This window comes from Colobus angolensis, unplaced genomic scaffold, assembly GCF_000951035.1.
Source record: "Colobus angolensis palliatus isolate OR3802 unplaced genomic scaffold, Cang.pa_1.0 Scaffold93, whole genome shotgun sequence".
Classification (NCBI taxonomy): Eukaryota; Metazoa; Chordata; class Mammalia; order Primates; family Cercopithecidae; genus Colobus; species Colobus angolensis.
The window spans coordinates 2,799,733-2,819,985 of NW_012123265.1; the positions used below are offsets into that span (position 1 = coordinate 2,799,733).

At 58.3% G+C, this 20,253-nt stretch overlaps 3 protein-coding genes across 3 annotated transcripts in view; 1 reads left to right on the forward strand and 2 right to left on the reverse strand.

Annotated features, from left to right (window-relative positions):
- The window catches only part of LOC105504577 (F-box/LRR-repeat protein 20-like), a 19,842-nt gene extending 14,645 nt beyond the window's left edge, over positions 1-5,197 (forward strand). The window contains exons 3-6 of the mRNA XM_011932067.1: positions 1,626-2,564; positions 4,355-4,498; positions 4,720-4,938; positions 5,038-5,197. Of these exons, the coding sequence (XP_011787457.1) occupies positions 1,626-2,564; positions 4,355-4,498; positions 4,720-4,815 (1,179 nt within the window). The 3' untranslated portion in view covers positions 4,816-4,938; positions 5,038-5,197. The remainder of the gene's footprint in view (positions 1-1,625; positions 2,565-4,354; positions 4,499-4,719; positions 4,939-5,037) is intronic.
- A 3,738-nt stretch (positions 5,198-8,935) lies between these two features.
- Positions 8,936-13,514, reverse strand: ELMO3 (engulfment and cell motility 3). Its single transcript, XM_011932068.1, is given in 21 exon segments — positions 8,936-9,300; positions 9,382-9,468; positions 9,556-9,638; positions 9,726-9,830; positions 9,934-10,046; positions 10,148-10,311; positions 10,405-10,541; positions 10,647-10,755; positions 10,853-10,954; positions 11,058-11,189; positions 11,288-11,410; positions 11,495-11,545; positions 11,645-11,723; positions 11,805-11,956; positions 12,062-12,161; positions 12,251-12,420; positions 12,628-12,678; positions 12,873-12,945; positions 13,036-13,076; positions 13,225-13,401; positions 13,404-13,514. Coding segments are annotated over 21 exon segments (2,322 nt in total). The 5' UTR covers positions 13,464-13,514; the 3' UTR covers positions 8,936-9,087.
- Positions 13,515-13,712: 198 nt separating this feature from the next.
- Positions 13,713-20,101, reverse strand: E2F4 (E2F transcription factor 4, p107/p130-binding). The gene is made up of 10 exons (XM_011932136.1): positions 20,018-20,101; positions 19,775-19,884; positions 19,475-19,636; positions 19,123-19,166; positions 18,169-18,230; positions 17,647-17,947; positions 16,609-16,833; positions 14,967-15,014; positions 14,702-14,746; positions 13,713-14,605 (listed from the first exon to the last, which is right to left on the reverse strand). Exons 1-10 carry the CDS (start codon positions 20,099-20,101, stop codon positions 14,490-14,492), a joined length of 1,197 nt encoding a protein of 398 aa, XP_011787526.1. The 3' UTR covers positions 13,713-14,489.
- Between the last annotated feature and the right edge of the window lie 152 nt (positions 20,102-20,253).

A 20,253-nucleotide genomic window follows, 5' to 3' on the forward strand; every position in this document is an offset into this window, starting at 1 on the left:
GATCTCCTGACCTCGTGATCCGCCTGCTTCGGCCTCCCAGAGTAATGGGATTATAGGCATGAGCCACTGTGCCCAGTCTAATTTCTGTATTTTTAGTAGAGATGAGGTTTCAGCATGTTGGCCAGGCTGGTCTCAAACTCCTGACCTAAAGTGATCCACCCTCCTCAGCCTCCCAAAGTGCTGGGATTACAGGCATGAGCCACCATGCCTGGCTTGGATTCCCTTTTGATGATGGTCTGTGGGGTACCAGCAGGGAACAGCAGCTTGTTTTTGCAGTTACTGACAAGACAGGTTTAGGGGAGCTTTCTTTCCTGCATCAGGACCATGTTGATTCATACAAGAGCCCTTTTTGAGTACCACTTGCCTGTAACATGGGCAAGAGGTAGGGAGGTGGGGCAAGGATTTTAGAATCTAAGCCCTCCTCTCCCTCTCCCCAAAGATCTGTTCCACACAAATTTTACCAATTTCCCTTTGGCTCACTCCAGTGCAATATCAGGAAAAGTTATTTGAAGATATCTCCTTAGCTGGGAGCTCCTAAATGCCTGCACAAGCCAACTTATTCCCACCATGTAACCCTAAGCTTGTCTCTTGGGTCCCACCCAGCTCCAACTGTGCACTCCCCATTCTCACTCCCCTGTTTCTCTACGCACAGCCAGCTCAACTTCCTTGGCACGGGTGAGGTGTGTTCTGTTAGCTCCCATCCACGGACATGGGAGGCTTCAGTGTCCTTACCTTGACAGATAGATGTCCCCTCCGGAGATATGCTGCAGGGATCACAAGCACATCTTGAACGCTGGAGCATCCAGGGCCCAATACCAGGCAGCTCCATGTGTTCATGCACACACATGCACATGCACATACATACACATATATGCACATGCACACATTTTTGCTTAAACACAGAATACATTTTTCACATTTTTGCTTAAACAGAGAATACATTTTTGCAAACATTCATGTGACAGACTCTCTCAGGCCACCAGGGGACTTAGACCTCACTGCCTGCCCCAGACCTCTGTCACCTGGGCCATAGAGGGTTGTGGTGAGTGACACCTACCTCACTTCTCTCGCCTTCCACTCTTCAGAGGGCTATGCTCTCTAGAAAGTTGGGGAAGCTGGCTGCTTTGCTCATGTCAAGTCCCTGGAGTAGGAAGCTGAGTCCATGGATCTCAGGGCCTCCTTCTGAAAGTCCCAAAGCTTAGGGTCTGGCATACTTTGCCCTCCCACGCCCTGGGGACTTCACTGGGTTTCCTCTAGGTCCCATCTCAGCCCTCCTGTGCTCAGCATGCTAACTCCCCACTCTGTCCCTGCCCCTCCCTCAGCATCCCGTCCTATCCATCACTAACCTTCCCGCCTTCCTCTGATGGTCATCTCATTTGAACCTCAGCTCCCACTTCCTACCCATGCCCAACTTGACCACACATGACACCACACACCACAATGGGTCCCCGTTGTGGAAGGGCCCTTCCTTGACCTGCCCTCAACCTCTGGCCAGTGACTTGTCACCAAACCCAATGCCCAGCACCCTCTGAAGCCAGAGGGCTACCCCCAGGCCTGCTGCTGCTCCATAGACAGATGTGCGATACAACATCCCCGTGTCCTCTGCCTCCCTCTCGGCCATCAAGAGCCTGGGCCTCAGGGGCATCTGCTGCATCAGCCTGACCAACGTGGATGGCTCTCCGGCTTCGTACCAGGTGCTACAGTCTGTTGCTTACCACCTGGGCCCACACCTGCAGAGCTTGTCCCTGGGCGGAGGCAGCCCCACAGAGGCCTCCTTTGTGGCCCTGATCCTGGGCTGCCCAGCCCTGTGTGTCCTTGATCTCAGTGGCTGCAACAGCCTCTTCACCTCTGGCACACTGCTGGCTCAGCCCGAGATGGCACAGAGCATCCGGCAGGCCTTGAGCGGCCTCCGTGAGCTCAACCTGGCTGGCCTGCGAGACCTGGCTGACCTCAGCTTCAACCGGCTCAGCAGCTGTGCCCCCAGCCTGGAGCGCCTCTCCTTGGCATACTGCCACCTCACCTTCGAGCTAGGCCCAGCCCGAGGCTCCATCGGCCCCCAAGACTCCTCTCCCTCCCGGTTCTCCTTTCGCAACCTGCTGCGATTCGTGCAAGAGCGGGCAGGCAGGCTGCGTGCGCTGGACCTGAGTGGCACTGGCTTACCACCCGAGGCCCTGCAGGCCCTGGGCCAGGTAGCTGGGCTGCAACTGCAGGAGCTGAGCCTGCACAGCTGCCGGGACCTCTCCACAGAGGCTGTGGCTACCCTGTGCTTCCAGCAACCAAGCCTTACCTCCCTGGACCTCAGCGGCTGCTCAGAACTGACTGATGGGGCGCTCTTGGCCGTGAGCCGGGGCCTGCGGCACCTGCGGCGCCTGAGCCTGGGGAAGCTGCAGCGGCTGACAGACGCAGGATGTACAGCTCTGGGTGGCCTGCGGGAGCTGCAGAGCCTCAACGTGGCCGAGTGCTGCCTGGTGAGAGGGCGGGAACTGGCCCAGGCCCTGGGCTCTGTGCACAGGGCTCCATCCCAGCTCGCCTCCCTCAGCCTGGCCCACTGCTCTTCGTTGAAGGTGAGCTCACCATCATCCCCTCCCTTCCTCTCCAGGGCTGAGGACAGCAGGAGGGGGAACCGGGGTGGTGGTGGGCCTGTGGTACCAAGAAGGGACTCCCCAGTGTTCATGCCATATGCCTATGGCAGTTAGAAATGAACTTGGGACCCAATCTGGAGGAGGACAAGAGCCTAGACAACTGCTGCTGCTGCCAGCACACCTCCCCAAAGCCCCCATTGTGAGTCTAGGAGGTCCAAGTGGCCAAGGTGACCCAGCCCACGAGGCGGCCAACAGCTCACATGCCAAGTGCATGTGGTCTGGGGAGGGGCGTTAAGGACGAGTGTTCCGGAGCTGGGAGGGCTGAAGAAAGGGGGTGATGGGCAAGGAAGGCAGGGAAGGAGCACTGAGGAAGGTGCTGGGGCAGGGCCTGTGAGGGTGATGTGACAGGAGCAGCAGGGTCATTTCGTAGCCAAGGCCAGGCCCTTTAGCAGGGCTCAGCGCTGTCCCTCTGGGTGGCGCCCCTGTCTTGGCAGTGTCAGTCTGTCCCTCTTTAGTGGATTATTTCTTCACCCTGTCCATTTGACCAGGGCATTCCCAACCTAAAAACCATCTCTCCACCTTGTTCCCCTCCAAGTGCCTCTCTTCCCAGCCTTACTCCTCCTTCTCTTTGGCACCAAGCATGTCAGATATGTGGTACAACATTCCCGTGTCCTCTCAGCTGCTGCCTCCAGGCCTCATGTTCTTTTGTCCCTCTGTGCCATCTCGGGCTGAGCCAGCAGTGTGCCAGAGGTGAAGAGGCTGTTGCAGCCACTGAGATCAAGGACACACAGGGCTGGGCAGCCCAGGATCAGGGCCACAAAGGAGGCCTCTGTGGGGCTGCCTCCACCCAGGGACAAGCTCTGCAGGTGTGGGCCCAGGTGGTAAGCAACAGATTGTAGCACCTGGTACGAAGTTCCCCTCTGTGCATCTCTCTACAAACCAGCCTCCTCTACTCTGCCCTTAGCTCCTGCTCCCCATCCCTAACTGCCCTGTCAGCTGGCAGCTCTACCTCCATCTCATAGTTCTGGTTCCAATTCTAGAGGGAGCGACTCCGATTGGCTTAGCAGGGTCAACTGGCTGGTCCAGTGAGCTGTGGTCTGAGGTGGCCTCATTCACTCTTTTGGCAGGGGCTGGGAGCATAGGCAGGGTGGCCACCCTAGGCCCTGCCACTTGCATCCTTCCTGCCCCAGCCACAGTCCAGGCCTTTTTCCTGCAGCAACCCCTATGGCCCACCCTGTCCACCCCCACCTTTCACTACCAGCACAGGGACCATGTTGCTTCCTTCCTTGGACCCTCTGGTAGCTCCCCTCCCTCCCTCCTGCCTATGGGGTGAGAACCTTGAACAGACCCTTCTTAGCTACCCCTGCCAGGCCAGGTGGCATAGGCAACCAGCTGCTGCTCCATCCTGTCTCCTCCCTTCCTCCCTCCTAGGACGCCTCAGTGCTCTCCATGATCCCAGCGCTGGGCCTGAGCCTCAGGGTGCTAGACCTGTCCTCCTGTGTGGCCCTCACCAACCGGACCCTGCAGGCCATCTGCACCTACCTCACCCACCTCTCAGTCCTACGCCTGGCTTGGTGCAGGGAGCTGTGTGACTGGGGGCTTCTGGGGCTGGAGGAAACTGTGCAGGGGACCCAGGTGCGGGACCCTCGAAGTCTTGGAGGATGGGGTGGCCCCTGGGCTCAGCTGCCCTCCTGTCCCTTACAAGTCTCTCTGTAGAAACATTTAAGGGCAAACTCAGGAGGAACCTGAGAAGCAAGGGCTTCTTCCTACAGCCACGCCTAGAGCTGGAGCATCAGGCCTCAGGCACCAAGGACCCCTGTCCCGAGCCACAGGGCCCCTCCCTGCTCATGCTGCGGGCCCTGCAGGAGTTGGACCTCACAGCCTGCAGCAAGCTGACTGATGCCAGTTTAGCCAAGGTGTGGGGCTGCGGGTGCGGGTAGGCTGAGGATCTTGGGGCTGAAGTCAGGGGTCTGGGCCAACCCACTTTTTGCTTGGAAAAAAGTTGACCTTGGAGTTCCTTTTTCATTGGCTTCTGCTGCCTCTAGTCATGCCCTGCCTGGGGTGGGAGGATCTGGAAAGGCCACGGCAGTGGGCTCCAGTGGCATTTACTTCTCCCCGACCCTCCCCATCCTTGTAGGTGCTCCCAGTTCCCCCAGCTGAGGCAGCTGTCCCTGAGCCTGTTGCCAGAACTCACAGACAAGGGCTTGGTGGCTGTGGCCAGCGGCTGTCCTAGCCTGGAGCACTTGGCGCTGAGTCACTGCAGCCGCGTCAGTGACAAGGGCTGGGCCCAGGCAGCCAGCTCCTGGCCGAGGCTGCAGCACCTCAACCTGTCCAGCTGCAGTCAGCTCACAGAGCAGTGAGTGTGTCCAATGACATTGGGCAGATGGAGCCACAGTGCAGGGGCTGGGCTGGGTCCCACGCCAGGCCAGACACTCATCCAGTGGCCTCCCCACAGGACACTGGATGCCATTGGGCAGGTGTGCAGGCAGCTCCGGGTGTTGGATGTGACCATGTGCCCTGGCATCAACATGGCAGCCGTCAGACACTTCCAAGCCCAGCTGCCCCAGGTGTCCTGCGTCCAGTCCCGCTTCGTGGGAGGGGCTGACCTGACCCTAACACTCTGAGGCCGGGTCAGTAGCCAGCCCTGCAGCACAGCCTCCTTGACTCCCCCAGTCCCCAACCCTGGCCTTGACCTGGGTTGCCTCTTGCCTCCCTCTACTGCACACCCTCTAGGACTGGGGGTGGGGCCAATCCAGGGCAGCCCAGAGGGAACTTCCCGCCACACCGCCTGACAGTAGCCTCTTTCCAGCTACATGTCGCTGCCACAGGCCCCTGGAAATGCTAGCTACTTGTTTGCCGTCACAGGCTCCTGCTCTCTGGCCAAGCCCTGGGCGGGAGGCCAGGCCCCCAGCAGGTGGGGTCTGGTGCTGGGAGGAGCAGAGCTCCTGCCTCTTGCCTGCCCTCTTCTCAGACCTAAGGCCCGGCTCCACCTACTCCTGTGGGACTCTCCCAGCACCCTGTGTGCACTGAGCTTCAGCAGCTGAGCCCAGGTCTGTGTTGTAAACCCTAAGATTAAACATTCCAGATAGTACCTCCTTGTCTTAAATTCTCAGACTAAAGGGCTCCTCCCCTCCCAACTTCAGCTGAAGTGGCCCTGGGGCAGGCAGAGAAAACCCCGAGACACGTTCCTTCCTCAGGCCTGGCCCACAGCCCCACGGGGGATCCCGCCCTGGCCTGACACTCCTAGCATCTTCCCCACACAGTAGGAGACCCCGCAGGCCTGGGTGTGTCCTGAGGCAAAGGCACAAGCTGTGTGCTTGTCTCAGCCAGATTCCAGCAACTACCGATGAATGATGCCTGAGTCAATGAGGCTGTCCTGAGGGGGAAATAAGAGGAAAAGAATGAAAGAGGCTAGCATCTCTGGGTGAGAGGGTCACTAGAGGTCACCTAATCCAGCGGGTGGGGTCTGGTGCTGGTGACTTCTCCATGGCAGCTCTGGCCCTTGGTGTGTCCCCGCACCTCATCCGTATTCCTGTTCACTGGTTGTAGCAGCGAGCCAGGGCTCCCTCGGTGCCTGCAGGGACTGTGCTTTATGTGGGGATTCAGAGGGGTCAAAGCTCTCCCAGCCCCAGGGCCAGCTGGGGAGGCAGAGAAGCCAGCTAGCAGGGACAGCCCAGTGTGCAGGGTGCGGGTGAAGAGAGAGACAAGCACCTAGGACCAGAGCCCAGGGAGCAACAAATTGGGCTTGGAGGGTCCAGGAAGGAATCAGGGCAGTGAAAATGGCCAGAAGAAAGGAACGGGGTGATCCAGGTAGAAGGCACTGTAGGGGTGCACACAGGCAGGCCACAGCTGTCACTGAGGGGGTAGTCTAGGCAGGGAGGATGCCAGCTCAGACCAAGCATCAAGAACACTGCAAGCCACAGGTGCTCAGGTGAAAGGGCTAAACCACGGTATGTCTGCGACTCACCTGGCTCAACTCAGGTTCAGTCATGGAAACTGTGGCCATTAACCCATGGAGATGGATAGGGCGACATCAAATATATGGGATGTTTGTGTGTGTGTATGATAAGATTTATGTCGGAGAAAGCAGTTGGGGTAGCTGGTATTGAGAGGATTGGAAGTGCAAGACAGAAGGCCGGAAGTCGGGAGGCTGTTGCTAATGATGGTAGCACGCACAAGGGACTGGAAACATTAAGCAGGAATAATTGACGGTTACAGGGAGGCCCCTAAAGGGCCCCCCCCTCCCAACTTCAGCTGAAGTGGCCCTGGGGCAGGTGGAGAAAATCCCAAGACACACTCCTTCCTCAGGCCTGGCCCACAGTATTGGTAAGGGAGGCCGACAGCATCAGGGATCCCTGCCCCCTATTTCCACCTAGAACTCCATGGCCGACTGCTCCAACTGTGGTGGGAAGTCCTTAGGCATGGGCATGGTAGGCCCTGGATGCCCAAGGATCTGAAGCTTAGCTGGTGGAGGGGGAGCAAGTGCCCTCCAGCACACTCTCCAAAGGAAGTACCATTTCATCAGTTCTCAAGGTCAGCCAGGTTGATGGTTAACAGTTAAAAACGTTACTGGGGCCAGGTGTGGTGGCTCATGCCTGTAATCCCAGCATTTTGGGAGGCCGAGGTGGGCATATCACCTGAGGTTGGGAGTTCGAGACCAGCCTGACCAACATGGAGAAACCCCTTCTCTACTAAAAATACATAATTAGCCGGGCGTGGTGGCGCTTGCCTATAATCCCAGCTACTCAGGAGGCTGAGGCAGGAGAATCGCTTGAACCTGGGAGGCGGAGGGTGCGGTGAGCTGAGATGGTGCCATTGCACTCCAGCCTGGGCAACAAGAGCAAAACTTCATCTAAAAAAAACAAAAGCAAAAAACAAACAAAAAAACAGTATTGGAGCCAGGTGCGGTGGCTCATGCCTGTAATCTGAGCACTTTGGGAGGCTGAGGCAGGTGGGTCACTTGAGGTCAGGAGTTAGAGACCAGCCTGACTAACATGGTGAAACCCTGTCTCTACTAAATACAAAAAATTTAGCTGGGTGTGGTGGTGCATGCCTGTAATCCCAGCTACTTGGGAGGATGAGGCAGGAGAATCGCTTAAACCTGGGAGATGGAGGTTGCAGTGAGCCAAGATCACGCCACTGCACTCCAACCTGGGCAATAAGAGTGAAACTCCATCTCAAAAAAAAAAAAAAAAGAAAGAAAGAAAAAGAAAAGAAATTGGAGGTGGCACTGGGGAGAGAAGAGGTGAATGGCAGGGAGAAGTCTGAGGGGCAGTGGCTTCAACCTATCCTGTGAGCTCCACAGACTGATGGGCTCTTCTTTCCTCAAGGGCTTGGGGGTCTGTGACCACAGCCTCTGCCCCATGACCAAACCTCCAGCTGGGCCCAATACTTCTCGCTGCTTCTGTCCCCAGGGGGTCTGGCCTGTCTCTGGCCCCCACCCTACCCATGGTTCTGAGTTAGGTTTTTTATTTTTTTTTTGAGATGGAGTCTTGTTCTGTCGCCCAGGCTGGAGTGCAGTGGTGCAATCTCAGCTCAGTACAACCTCCACCTCCTGGGTTCAGCTCAGTGCAACCTCCACCTCCCGGGTTCAAGCGATTCTCCTGCCTCAGCCTCCCGAGTAGCTGGGATTACAGGTGTGTGCCACCATGCCCAGTTAATTTTTATATTTTTAGTAGAGACAGGGTTTCACCATATTGCCCAGGCTAGTCTTGAACTCCTAACCTCAGGTGATTGGCCTGCCCCAGCATCCCACAGTGCTGGGATTATAGGCATGAGCCAAGCCCGGCCCTGAGTTAGGTTTTAATCAGAATCCGGGGCTTCCTGCACAGAAGTGGCTCTTGTCAGAATCAGCCCACATCCTCCCACTGGCCTGGGGATCTTGAGCCTGCCCTTCTGCCTCTCTCCCTTCAGGCCTCTCACCAGAGACCTCCAAGTCCTACAAAGGACACCAGGCAGGGCCATGCAAGCTTGAGGACTGAGGTCAGACTGTCAGGAGCCTTCTGGAGATGGCTCCCAGACTATGCCCCTGTTAATGCTGTCCAGGAAGGCATCCATTTGGAGCAGTGCCTCCTGCCCTGCCACTTCTCCTGCAGCAGGCTGGCAGCCCAGCCTCTCCCTTGGCAGGTACCCCCAGACCACAGGCCAGCCCTCCCCGCAGGCCCAGCAGGGAGGGAGGCTGAGGACTCATCTTGGAGAAGGGCAGCAGTCTCATCCTCTCCCCACCCGCTTCAAAACACCAGCCCCTCAACCGTAGCTGTCAAAGTTTGTGGCCTGGCCTGATGCCCCATCTTATCCACCAGCTAAGTTTGAAGGCAGAAGGGGAAGACTGTCACTGTCACAGGCTCAGCCCACAAGGTTCAGAGCTGGCTCAACATATCCCAAAAGCCAAGCAGACTTTATTTCTGCAGCAATCTCTGCTGGCCAGGGTGCCTGCACTCCTCTACCCTCCGCCCTTCATGGCTGCTGCAGTGGCCGCAGCTGTGGCCCGTGGCCAACCACATTGTCAAGGTTCAGCAATGCTGCAGTCATAGCAGAAGTTGAAGTTGGTGGGGGGTGGGGGCACAGGGGGTGGCCGCTCAGGGATGGGCACGTTCTCCAGCTCCAGCAGACGCAGCTTGGTCTCCATGGTCAGCAGCTGCTCCAGGTCCAGCCGTGTCTGCTCGCTGCCCATGGGACTGCCCAGCAAGGCACTGAGCCCGTCTGTCCACAGGTAGAACTGGGGGTGGCACAGAGCCATGAGGGTCTGCCCATCTGCCTCCCCTGCCCACCTGCTGACCTCAGCCTGGCGGACACTCACCTCCCGCTTGGAGGGGGCAATGAAGTTGAGGTACGCCTCCTCCTCCCCGCGGTCATAGCTGATCGAGAAGGCCAACTCATAGAGGTCCTGGGGAAGCAAGGGAGCAGGGACACTGAGCAGGGGACAGGGCAGGCAGAGGCGGACGGGAAGGAGCCCCTGGCCTGCTGTACCCACCTTGTTCTGCTTCCCGGAGCCCTTCTCCCGGACATGGGGGCAGTCCTTGCCTGTCAAGAGTGCCCTCATGTCGGCCACAGGGACTGCAGGAAGAAAGCTGGGCTCAGCACTGGGGGCCCAGGGCAGTCTGGGGAGAGCACGTGTCTGGCCCCCGCCCCTGCCCGCCTTACGTTGCTCGGGTAGACTCTCCAGGGTAGGCGGGCTGGCGCCCTCCTCCATGTCTCCGTACTGCAGCAGCTTGTGGTTGGGGGACAGGCAGCAGAACCACAGCTTGTCTGTGTGGAGAAAAGGAAGAGGGCCGGAGTGCTGAGAGGTCCTGACACCAAGCCAGGCACCCTCGGCCTGCCCTCTGCCCCCCACCCATGCCCACTCAGAGACCCTGGCGCCGCCGGCTGCTGATCTTGCGGAAGAGCGTCCCCTCACAGAGGTGGAGCAAGCGCTGCTGGCGGATCAGGCCCATGAGCTCTGGCTTCAGCTTCTCCCGCAGCTCCCTGATAGAGGGGTGTCACTGAGCACATATGACCTTGGGAGTAGCCCAGGGGGCACCAGGGAAGGTGGGGCTAGGACTGAGGATCCATCCCCGCAAACTCACAGTATAGGGGGAGCCAGTGTGCCCTCCTGGTGCAGCCGTTCGGTCTGCCGCAGCCGCAACACCTCCCCGTAAGTGAGCGCATTCACCTTGGTTCGGAAGAGCTCCAGGGAGGTGGGCTTCAGGGCCAGAGTGCGGGCCAGCTGCTCCCGCACCACCTGCATGACCTGGGGCCGCCCAAGCTCAGCTCAGGGCCTGAGCTCTGTACCCAGATCAGCCCCCTGCCCTGGCCCAGGCCTCCCAGCTCCCACCCCACCCACCTTGTCGAAGTCCTCCTGTGTAGCCCGCATCTCCTTCCAGGTCTTATTCAACAGCTGGATACCCACACAGAAGAGCTCGTGGAAGCTCTGGTCTTGGCCGAAGAACATGGGCGAGAAGTCCTGGGCTGTCTCAGAGCCTGGAGCGGGGGGGCAGGAGGGGCTCAGGGAGAAAGTGCATGCAGCCCCTGGCCCTCTCTGCCCTTCCGTCCCCTGCTCTTGGCCATGCAGTCCTGGCCACTCACAGGGCTCCCCAACGTGGAGCAGCTCACACAGCAGCACTGTCAACTGGATACTGCCCCGGGCAAAGGGGCACTCGTGCTTGTCCTCGCGGCTGCTGTTCTCTAACACAAACTGGAGGGGGCAGAGAATGGAGCAAGGAGTCACGGCTAAGCCCATGGGGACCCTGCCTGGGGGATGCTGCCACCCCCTACCCTACCCTGTCACCAACCCGGCTGTACGCGCTGGGTGCATTTCTGGAGAAGTACAACATGTTGTCCAGGGCCAGTAGACCAGGGGGCACGCGCTCCAGGTCCTGCGCTGGGTTGCTGTTCTGGGGGAAGTGGGCACAGGCAATTCAAGAAGGGTCATGGCCCCCTGGAACAACAACCCTGGGCTGAGGCAGGGTGGGGGAGTTGGGTAGGGGGGATACTCACAGAGAAGCCCAGTTTGCGGAACTCTCGGGCACAGAGGGAACGGCGACGGTCAGCACTCAGCCCGGTACCCGAGGACTCCCCCTCCACCTCGAAGGCAGCCTGGCGTAGGACCTGCAGCTGCTCCCGCTGCTCCTGGGGTCAGTGTTGGGTGGCAGGGGAGGGGATCAATATTATAGATTCAAGGCCAAACTCCAAGCCACCCCCGCCTTGTCCCCACTAAAGACACACACCTGGCTGTAGGGGTCCAGGGGCGTCCGCATACGCGGCTCCAGCAGCCCCAGCATGAGGGCCTGCAGTACATACAGGTGATGAGCCATCTCGTCGCCCATTGGTGCTGCACTGTGGATGATGTTCTGCAGGACAGCCAGACCCAGGTTTGAGCAAGGGCTCACTGGGAGGGAGGAGCAGAGAGGTCCCCCTGGCCCACCACCTCCTACCTTATAGATGAACTGACGAAGGTTCCTCTGCCAGAGATAGTCAAGCATGTGCTGAGGGGGCAGAAAGAAAGGGGGCTTAGATTATTTCGCCCTAGGGTGGGACGGTGCCCACCGGATGCTGTCCACATCCAGCCACTGATCGACACTAACCTTGCGTTCTACAGGGCTGGCCCCCTGCAGCAAGGCTGTCAGCAGGGCCATGGCCTTGGTTTGCAGCTGCTGGTTCATCCTATGGCAAGAAGAGGGCTCAGTGGAACATTCAGGCTCCAGCCCTGCTTCCCACATCTGGACCCCAGCCCCAGAAGCTTACACCTGTAGGTGCACCAGCAGCCTATCCAAGGGCACCTCGCTCTTGACCAGCTGGCCCAGGGCTGGGCTGCTCAAGGTCACACTCTCCAGCAGCCCAAGGGCCAGGGGTGGCACGGAGGCGTCCATGAGGTTCATGTTCACATAGCACACCACCTGTAAGGGGCGGGGGTGTCACTACTTCACCCCCATGGAACCCAGGTCTACCACTGCCCCACTGCTCCACTGCCCCCACCCGCTGCCCTAGGAAAGCCCACCCACCTTCCTCACAAAGGGGATGCTCAGTGTCTCCCAGGACACCACGCCATGCTCCATGAGCTCCAAAAAGGCCCTCAGGCTGAGGGCCAGCACCTCTCCTAGGCTGGAGGGGGGACATCTGGGGCTGAGCAGAACCAGATCAGGACCAGAAAGCCCCACCATCTCCCCCAGCCCACACATCCCTGTGCTCACTCATCCCCATCCTCAATGATGGTGCCTAGTCTCTGGAGCCCATTACGGCTGATGACCTCCCTGGCAAAGGTCATGTCCGAGGCCAGAGGGATGAGGCGCCTCAGGGCTTCCCGGCGCCCTTCATGACTGTCACTCTGCAGCCCACCCAAGAGCTGCTCAGCCTCAAGGTCCTGGCAGGAACGAAGCAGGAACAGAGGTGAAGAGGTTGGGCACAGTAAGGGTGGGACCTGGAAGTGTGCGGCCTGGGTGTCAACTAGGTGGCTCAAGGCAGGTCTGGGGCGGCGGCCTTCGGGGTAGGGGCCTCTGGCCCTGGGGCAAAGGGGCAGGGATGGGGTAGGCGGGCAGGGATGGGGTAGGCGGGCCGGGAGGGGCATTACTGGGGCCGTGCTGAGGCATAGGATGCTGCCATTCTTGATCTCCGCGCGGTTCTGGAGAAGACAGCAGAAAGGGCAGCGAGGTCAGGGAGGGCACCGAGGACTGATCAGCTGGGGTGTAGGTGAGGGCAGCTGGGGGTCAGTAAAATATCGCGCTCCGGTAGTGGGATGAAGAGCCAGAGATACCGGGGCCAGGTGGGTTAGCGGGGTCGGAAGGCGGAGGGTGGGGCTGGGGAGAGGGTACTCACATTCTCAGTGATGTATCTCCTATGCCCATCCGCAAACTGCAGGGCGTAGCGCTCAGAGTGCGTCAGGCTCCACCTGCAGGGCACGAGGCTCAGCGAGGCCGGCAGGGGGAGCCGCCCCTCCTGCCCTCCCGCCCTCCAGAGGCCCTGACCCGGCAGCACTCACGCGTCGCACACCTCCTTCAGCACAGCGGCCAGGGGCTTCGCCTGCAAGTGGAGCGGTCATTCTCGCGGCTGGGGCAGGGAGGGATGGGGAGGAGCCTGGGGGGAGGGGTGGGGCGGGCTGCCCCGAGGGCCAGGGGGCTACCGGGAGGTGGGGCCGCGGGGCAGATGGAGGCGGGACCAGCCAGGTGACCTGGTCCAGCTGGATGAGCTGCGGGATGGCGTCACGCATCTGGATGGCAATCTTCACCACGTTCCGCAGAGGCGTCATGGTCCAGCCGGGGCGTGGGGACCTGCACTTTTCGGAGACCGTGCACCTGCGGCCAAGGGCGCACCTGGCCTGGGGCCCCTGGGGACGAGGAGGTCCTCCCTCTTTCCGAGACCTGACCTCGGTGTCCCGCACTCGCGGCCCAGACTGAGGCTCCTGGCCATGCAATGCGGCCTTCCCAAGAGAGCCGAGGTTAGTTCCGGGTTGGAGTCCGGAGATAGGAAGGTAGGATGGCTCCGCCTGCCCCGCCCCGCCGAGGCGGCCCCGCCCCACACCTACGTGCAGCAGGTGGGGGCGGGGAGGGCAGGCTGCCGGAGGCCGCCCCACCCCCGGTTCCAGCAAGGTGACCCACCCAGTCACACTGCCAATCCAGCACAGTCCCAAGGAGGGTCCCGAAAGAACCACATCAGAGCTAGCCTTAGGCATGGTTTTTATTCACTTGGACACTGTACAAATATTACAATTTCCTTTTGCTGCAAAAAGTATAAAAATAATCTTTATATAGGAATCCATTCGTTACTGTAAATCTTTCTAAATCTCTGCAAATGGCTCTAAATGAGGGTAAATGAATATGCAGAAATGAAGAGAGGGTATGGGGCAGCAGGAGGTGGGGCCAATCCTCAGGGCTGGACCACCCAGACTCCTCCTGAGACTTCTGTTCCTTCTTGGTAGCCACCCCCACCACCAGGTTCTAGGGCTAAAGGCCCAGCAGAAGGGGGCACATGAGAGGGCCAGGAGGAGCTGGAGGGTCAGGGGGTGGGGGACAGCGAAGGAAGCTAGGGGTGGTGCTGGCACATGCCCAGTTCCATGCCACCCTTCACTCCTAGGGGAAGTAGCTGGCAGGAGCAAGACAGTGAGACTGGACAAGCTGCCCTATGGGGGGTGATGGCAGCTCCTCGGTTCTATGCCACTGGGTGGCAGCCGAGCCTAGGCTGGGGAAGGCCGCAGAAAGGAAGAAGCAAACACTTTGGCTCCACGGTGATGGGGGCTGTCCCGTTCCCCTGCTCTGCGAGCACAGAAGTGCCAGCACAGGAGGCGGAGCTGTGGCCAGAACTGTGTGGTGAGGGGAAGCTGGAGAAGCCAGGCGTCTGTGGCTCTCAAGCTGTGTAGGGGTCGGATGGGGGAGGTCCCCAGGTAACCCCCAGGTCAGACAGTCTGGGTCCCAGCCACACAGGGCATGTCCCTGTCAGTCAGAGGTTGAGAACAGGCACATCAAAGAGGTCACAGACACCTTCACTCTCGTCCAGGTTGTAGATATAATCGTGGTCTCCGGGGGGTGGAGAAAGACGGAGCAGCGGGGCAAACACTGCAGAGAGCACTAGTCTCAGGCCCTGGGCCAGGGCTCCCCTAGCAGCAACCCAACCCCTGCCCACAACCACTCCCACCTTCCAGGACCACCCACCTTCTGAAGACATCAACTCCTCCAGCAGCTCCGAGCTCATGCACTCTGGGAATGGAGGGAGCTCAGTTACTAACATTCCAGCTCCCAACTCTCCACCTACCAAAGCCCAGGAAAGGGAACCCCACCTGCCCATCAGGAACTTCACCCTTTGCCCCAGTTACCATAAGCGCCACCACAAGGTTCTCAAAAGGGCAAGAAAACAGCCGTAGGACCCAATGAGCTGTGTCCCTTACCCCTACCCCCAGGGAGGAATGCAGCAGCCTACCTCGTGTGGGATCAAAGATTTCTGACAGCTCTTTGGGGAGTTCCAAAACTGAAAAACAAGAAAGCCATGCTCAGGACACAGAGGTCCAGCCTGGCACTACTACAGCCCCCTGGCTTCCTCGGATCCTGTACCACCCACCCTGAGGCTCCACACAGCTGAGGAGATGTAGTAGGCCCTGCCTAGGCCAAGCTGGCACTGTCTGTTGGCCTCACTTGCTAAACCTGAATTCCTCAGTGCTGAGCCCAGGGCACCAAAGGCCCACTGCAAGTGATTGGTACAGCTTTTCTAACTCAGAAAGGTCACAGAAGCGTCTTTCTGGGCTCAGCATGCACCCACCCCCTGTCTGATGGAAGGTACTCCATCTGTCCCACCCTTGCTGAGCACCTGCTCTGTGCAAGACTCAGAGACCAGACCCTGGGTCAGGTCACCAGGCAGAGGTGGTGGCGCTACAGGGTGATGACTCCACTACAAACCTCTGGCCAGGAGGACACAAGGGAAGCAGAAGAAAATACAACCAGAGAGAACCATGAGGGATTTCACATGCCAGGCTCAGGCGTTCAGATCTTATCTGCTGGCCCTCAGGGAGTCATTAAAGGTACTTTTGCAAACAGAGAAATGCCACATTTTTCTGTCAGGCCTGTATTTCAGAAAGATTAGTCTGTCAGTCAGGGTAAAGAGAAAGATGCTGAAGAATCCAGGACAGAGGTGGCCACGGGTCATCCTGAGTGCTGAGGATACCAGAGGATAGGAGGGAACATCTGGGACAGACCTCGCTTAGCTGGCATGGAGTGGGCAGCAGAAGGAGGAGGGAGAAGGAGCTGGAACTAGAGTGAGAGCCAAGGATCAGGCCTGGATAAATAGGGCCGACAGTAGGGTGTGCAGAGGTGGAAAGCAAGCTTCCGGGAGAAACTAAGTTCAGTCGAGAACACACAGGAATAAAGTGTCCACTGGATGTACACAGGACGGCAGGTGGACACCAAAGTGCGTATCGGGAAAAGATCTAGGCCAGGCGGAGGCTGGGGATTCGCTCACCCAGAGCTACAGCCCTCTCCAGGAGTGGAATGGGACAGAGCCCTCAAAAACAGCAATGTTTAAGGACACGCCAGGGAGAGTTCAAGAAGCCAGTGAGACAAGAGAGCCAAGAGCAGGCATAATTATGCCAAAGGAGAAAAGAATATTGACACAGACCAAGAGAGCACCAGCAAAACAGGCTGGAGGCTGCTAGGCTCGGGAGGCCTTCGGTAGCTTCTCAAGAGTGACACTGCTGTAACATTGGGGCTGGGGGAGTGACTGCTGCAACCTGAAAGGTGACTAGGAGACCAAAGAGTGGAGATTACTTTTTCAAGGAGTCCAGACAGAAAGGAGACAGAGAAGATGAGAAAGAGTGATACAGAGAAGTGTCAATTAGTGAGGCGGTATCCAGTGGGTGGCAGGAAAGGGCTTGAGAGAGGGCAGGAAGTTCTGTGTTAGCCTAGGATGGGATACTAGAGGGGGCTCCAGCACTGACCCAGAGGTGCTGGCAGAGAGCTCTCGTATCCGACAGGGTTGACGGGAGAGCTGGGTTACATCCCCAATTGTTTCTGACCTAGGACTGGACTGAGGCTAGACTTTCTCTCCCTGCCCCTAAGGAGCAGGTACTCACCACCTGTGGGGTCTGCCTTGATGGGCTCAAAGGAGGTAGAAGGGTTGGGTCCAGATGAACTGCTGCTGTTACTGCTGCTGCTGCTGCTGCTGCTGCTGCTGCTGCTGCTGCTGCTGTCCAGCAGGGCAGAAGACTGCAGTGGCCGGGTGTCCAGTGCTGTTGGGTCCAGTGGGAGTGAACTGAGCTCACCACTGTCCTTGCTATCAGTTCCAGGGCCACCACTCACTGCAATGATAGCCCCAAACCCAGTCACACAAGGTCAAGAAAAGGTTGTTAAACCTGGCTGTGCTGGAACCCAGACCCAGGAGGACCCAAGCCTGGTTCCCAGACCCAAGGAGAATTAGGCATTGCCAGTCACCCCAGAGGAAGTAACCTAAAATTTGTCACTACAGGAGATAGACAGGAACATAAGACCTACAGAAAGAGACTCATGGTCAACATGTCTGCTGTGGCCGTACTTCAAGACGGGCTACCAGGGCAATTGAGACACCAGTGGATGTGGATCTGGGGGAGAAAACTGCCACCAGCAATGTCTCTTCCCACAGTCAGAGGTTCCCTGTTAAAAAGGGCCCATTCAGGCGGGCATGGTGGTTCAAGCCTGTAATCCCAGCATTTTGGGAGGCCAAGGCACGCGGATCATTTGAGGTCAGGAGTTCGAAACCAGCCTGGCCAACATGGTGAAACCCCGTCTCCACTAAAAGTACAAGAATTAGCTAGTTGCGTGCGTGTGGTGGTGGGTGCCTGTAATCCCAGCTACTCGGGAAGCTAAGACAGGAAAATTTCTTGAGCTCGGGAGGTGGAGGTTGCAGTGAGCCAAGATTGTGCCATTGCACACTCCAGCCTGGGGGACACAGTGAGACACCGTCTCAATTAAAAAAAAAAGGCTCATTCATTACCATAGCAAGGGAAGGCTAGGTGGAGGTCAGGAAAAGGACAATCCCCATCTTGAAGGGTCTCTTCCAACTCTTGAGTGTGGTGTTTCACAACACAGAGATACTGCCTCTTGGGCCTCTGTCACAAGCTCCCATGGTGCCTCACCTGTGATCTCAGCTGCTGGGCCAGCCATTCCCTGGACTTCTGCACTGCCAGGGACAGGAGTGGGAGTGAGCTGAGGACTATTTGGACGTGAGGCTTCCTGGGATTGGGACTGGGCTAGGGCAGGCTTTGGCAGAGGTGGAGGCGTGGAAACAGCGGGTGGGTTCTGGAGCAGATCTTCAGGTGGTGGCACAGGCACAGCCACAGGGGGTGAGCTCCATGCCTCCTTGTTCACCAGCAGAACCTCAATGGGACCACTCACACTCTTCAGGTGAATCTGGTACTTCTTCTGCCCATTGAGACCCTAGAGATGGGTGGTAAGGGATGGGAGATGGGTAGAATTGGAAGCAGGCTTGGCTCGTGCCCGACTCAGTCAGGACCAGTGTCCTCTCCCACCCAGGATGCCCATCCTCCTAGATAACCCCAAACTCCAGGCCTCCCCTACCTGCCCCACCCGGGACTTATCAGGCTCCACAGCCAGCACCCGCCCTCAGCTGACCCCGCCTGCCTAGGCTAAGCACCCACCTCTGGGATGGGCACCTCCAGGCTGGTGCCTGATGGGGCCCGGATGGCCAAGAGGGTATCTCCTAGAATGACACGGAGAATGGGTCAGAGCCCATGGGCTCAATCTGAGCTGGGAACAGAGGTGCCTGTCTTTTGGAGCAAGGCAGGAGATCATGGTCTCTGAGGGACTAGACAGTGGACCTCACCCATCCCCCATAGTGACCGGGCAGAGCTAAAGCTCTTCTCTTCCTGAGAGCCCAGAGTCAGTAACCAGGAAATCTGGGTTCAAGTATGTGGAATCAAAGATCACTGGCCACAGGCACCTCACTCCTCCACCGATGGCTGTTCCCTAGGTGAAAGTGTCCTAGCCAAGGCCAACATCCCTTTCCCATGACCAGTCAGGAGGATACAAGATGGAGAAGAAACACATCAGCGAGGCACAGTGGCTCACACTTATAATCCCAGCACTTTAGGGGGTTGAGGGGGGAAGACGGCTTGAGCTCAGGAGTTCAGGACCAGCCTGGGCAACACAGCAAGACCCTGTCTCTTTTTTTTTTAAAAAAAAAAAAAAAAGGGAACATATCCTGCATTCACAATGCAACTAAACTAACAAGTTGGAAGTGGGCACCCCCATGCCCTGCATGTAAGAGCCTTCACACAAGCAAATACACACATATCCTTTTTCCCTCTCTCACCCTTGTACCTCTATCATACCCAAGAAGCCAAATCCAGGAAACAGTACAGTTGGGAACAGACCCAGGAACCCACTTCAGAATTCCTGTACCCTCTTGGTATAGCTGACTTCCACAGGGTCCCAGTGACACTCAGACAGAAGACTTACCCTGCCTGGTTCCTCTCTGAGCAGGTCCCAGAAACCCTCTTAAGAGACGGAACTCTCCTGAGACACTGAGCCCAGTGCTCAGGAATTTGGCTGAGCCCAGCCCACCCCCTCACCCCTACCCAGGCTCTGCTCACCAGCAAAGCATCTGCAGATGTCCTCATGAGTGACGTAGGCCAAAGTGTGAGGGTTAAGGAGAATGGCCGATGCCCTATGGTGACAGACGGCAGACTACAGAAAAGACCCAATTCTTTAGCCAAGGTCTGACACACAGGCTCCTCAGAGAAAGTTCTGTGGACTCAGGTCCACTGGGGGAGGGATCACAGGCTAAGACTGGAAGGGGAGGGGCTCTGAGGAGGGAGCTTGAGGCTGGGCCATGGCCAGGGGCTACAAGACAAGCTCCCAAGAGGAACAGGGAGCTTGCCCAGGGCAAGCTGAACCAGAGGGCCCCTTGCCCACTCCCCCCAGCAGGGACCGCCAGGAGGATATCAGCTGTTCTGCACGTCCTCTGTGACGTTCCGGATGCTCTGCTGCACCCACACCTTGTGCTGGTCTAGTTCTTGCTCCCGCTGCTGCAGCTCCTCGATCTCTGCCTTGAGCTCAATCAGCTTGTCGGCAATCTCCCGGGTATTGCAGCCAGGCCCCACACCCCTGAGCCCAGGGAGTGGGGCTGAGAGGGACTGCTGAGAACTCTGGGTCCCACGGCCCCTGCCTTCTCTGGCACCCTCCACCCCACACCCGACACTTCTGGGTGGGAGACTCTACTACCCTCCCTCTATCCCCACTCACTTCCACTGGATGCTGTTCTTGGACTTTTTCTCGATCAGCCCGATACCTTCCAAAACATTGGTAATGTCGTAAATCCGCCGCTTCTGGCGTACAGCTAGGGTGTCAGCTGCCTGGCAGACAGAGTGGACAATGCTCAGCCCCACTCTCGGGTGTACCCCCAGCCACCCTGAGACGTGGTCTGGGAAGGGAGTAACCTGGATTCCAACCCTGCAGTGCCTGCCAGGCGCTACTGCAGCTCAGGACCGCAGCTCTGTCCCATAGGCAGCTCTTCTCGCCAGCCAGGAAGGGCCACGAGGACGAACACCTGGAGCCCTGAGCCTGGCCCATAGCTGTAGCTCAGTGGCCTCGGCCGAATGAATGAAACATTCCCCGGCTTCTCTCCTGTGAGAAAGCACACGACGGCGGCCGGCTCTCGGAGGACCCAGCTGGGCCGCCCCCGGGGTTCCCGCTACCGGCCCAGGCCTGGTCCACCATCCTCC

Coding starts and splice junctions, on each gene's coding strand:
- E2F4 (XM_011932136.1), bottom strand. CDS start 20,101: ATGGGCCAGGCTCAGGGCTCCAGGTGTTCGTCCTCGTGGCCCTTCCTG. Junction 19,167..19,474: donor GAGGACGTGCAGAACAGCTG/ATATCCTCCTGG, acceptor TAACCCTCACAC/TTTGGCCTACGTCACTCATG. Junction 15,015..16,608: donor CAAGGCAGACCCCACAGGTG/GTGAGTACCTGC, acceptor CTTGTTTTTCAG/TTTTGGAACTCCCCAAAGAG.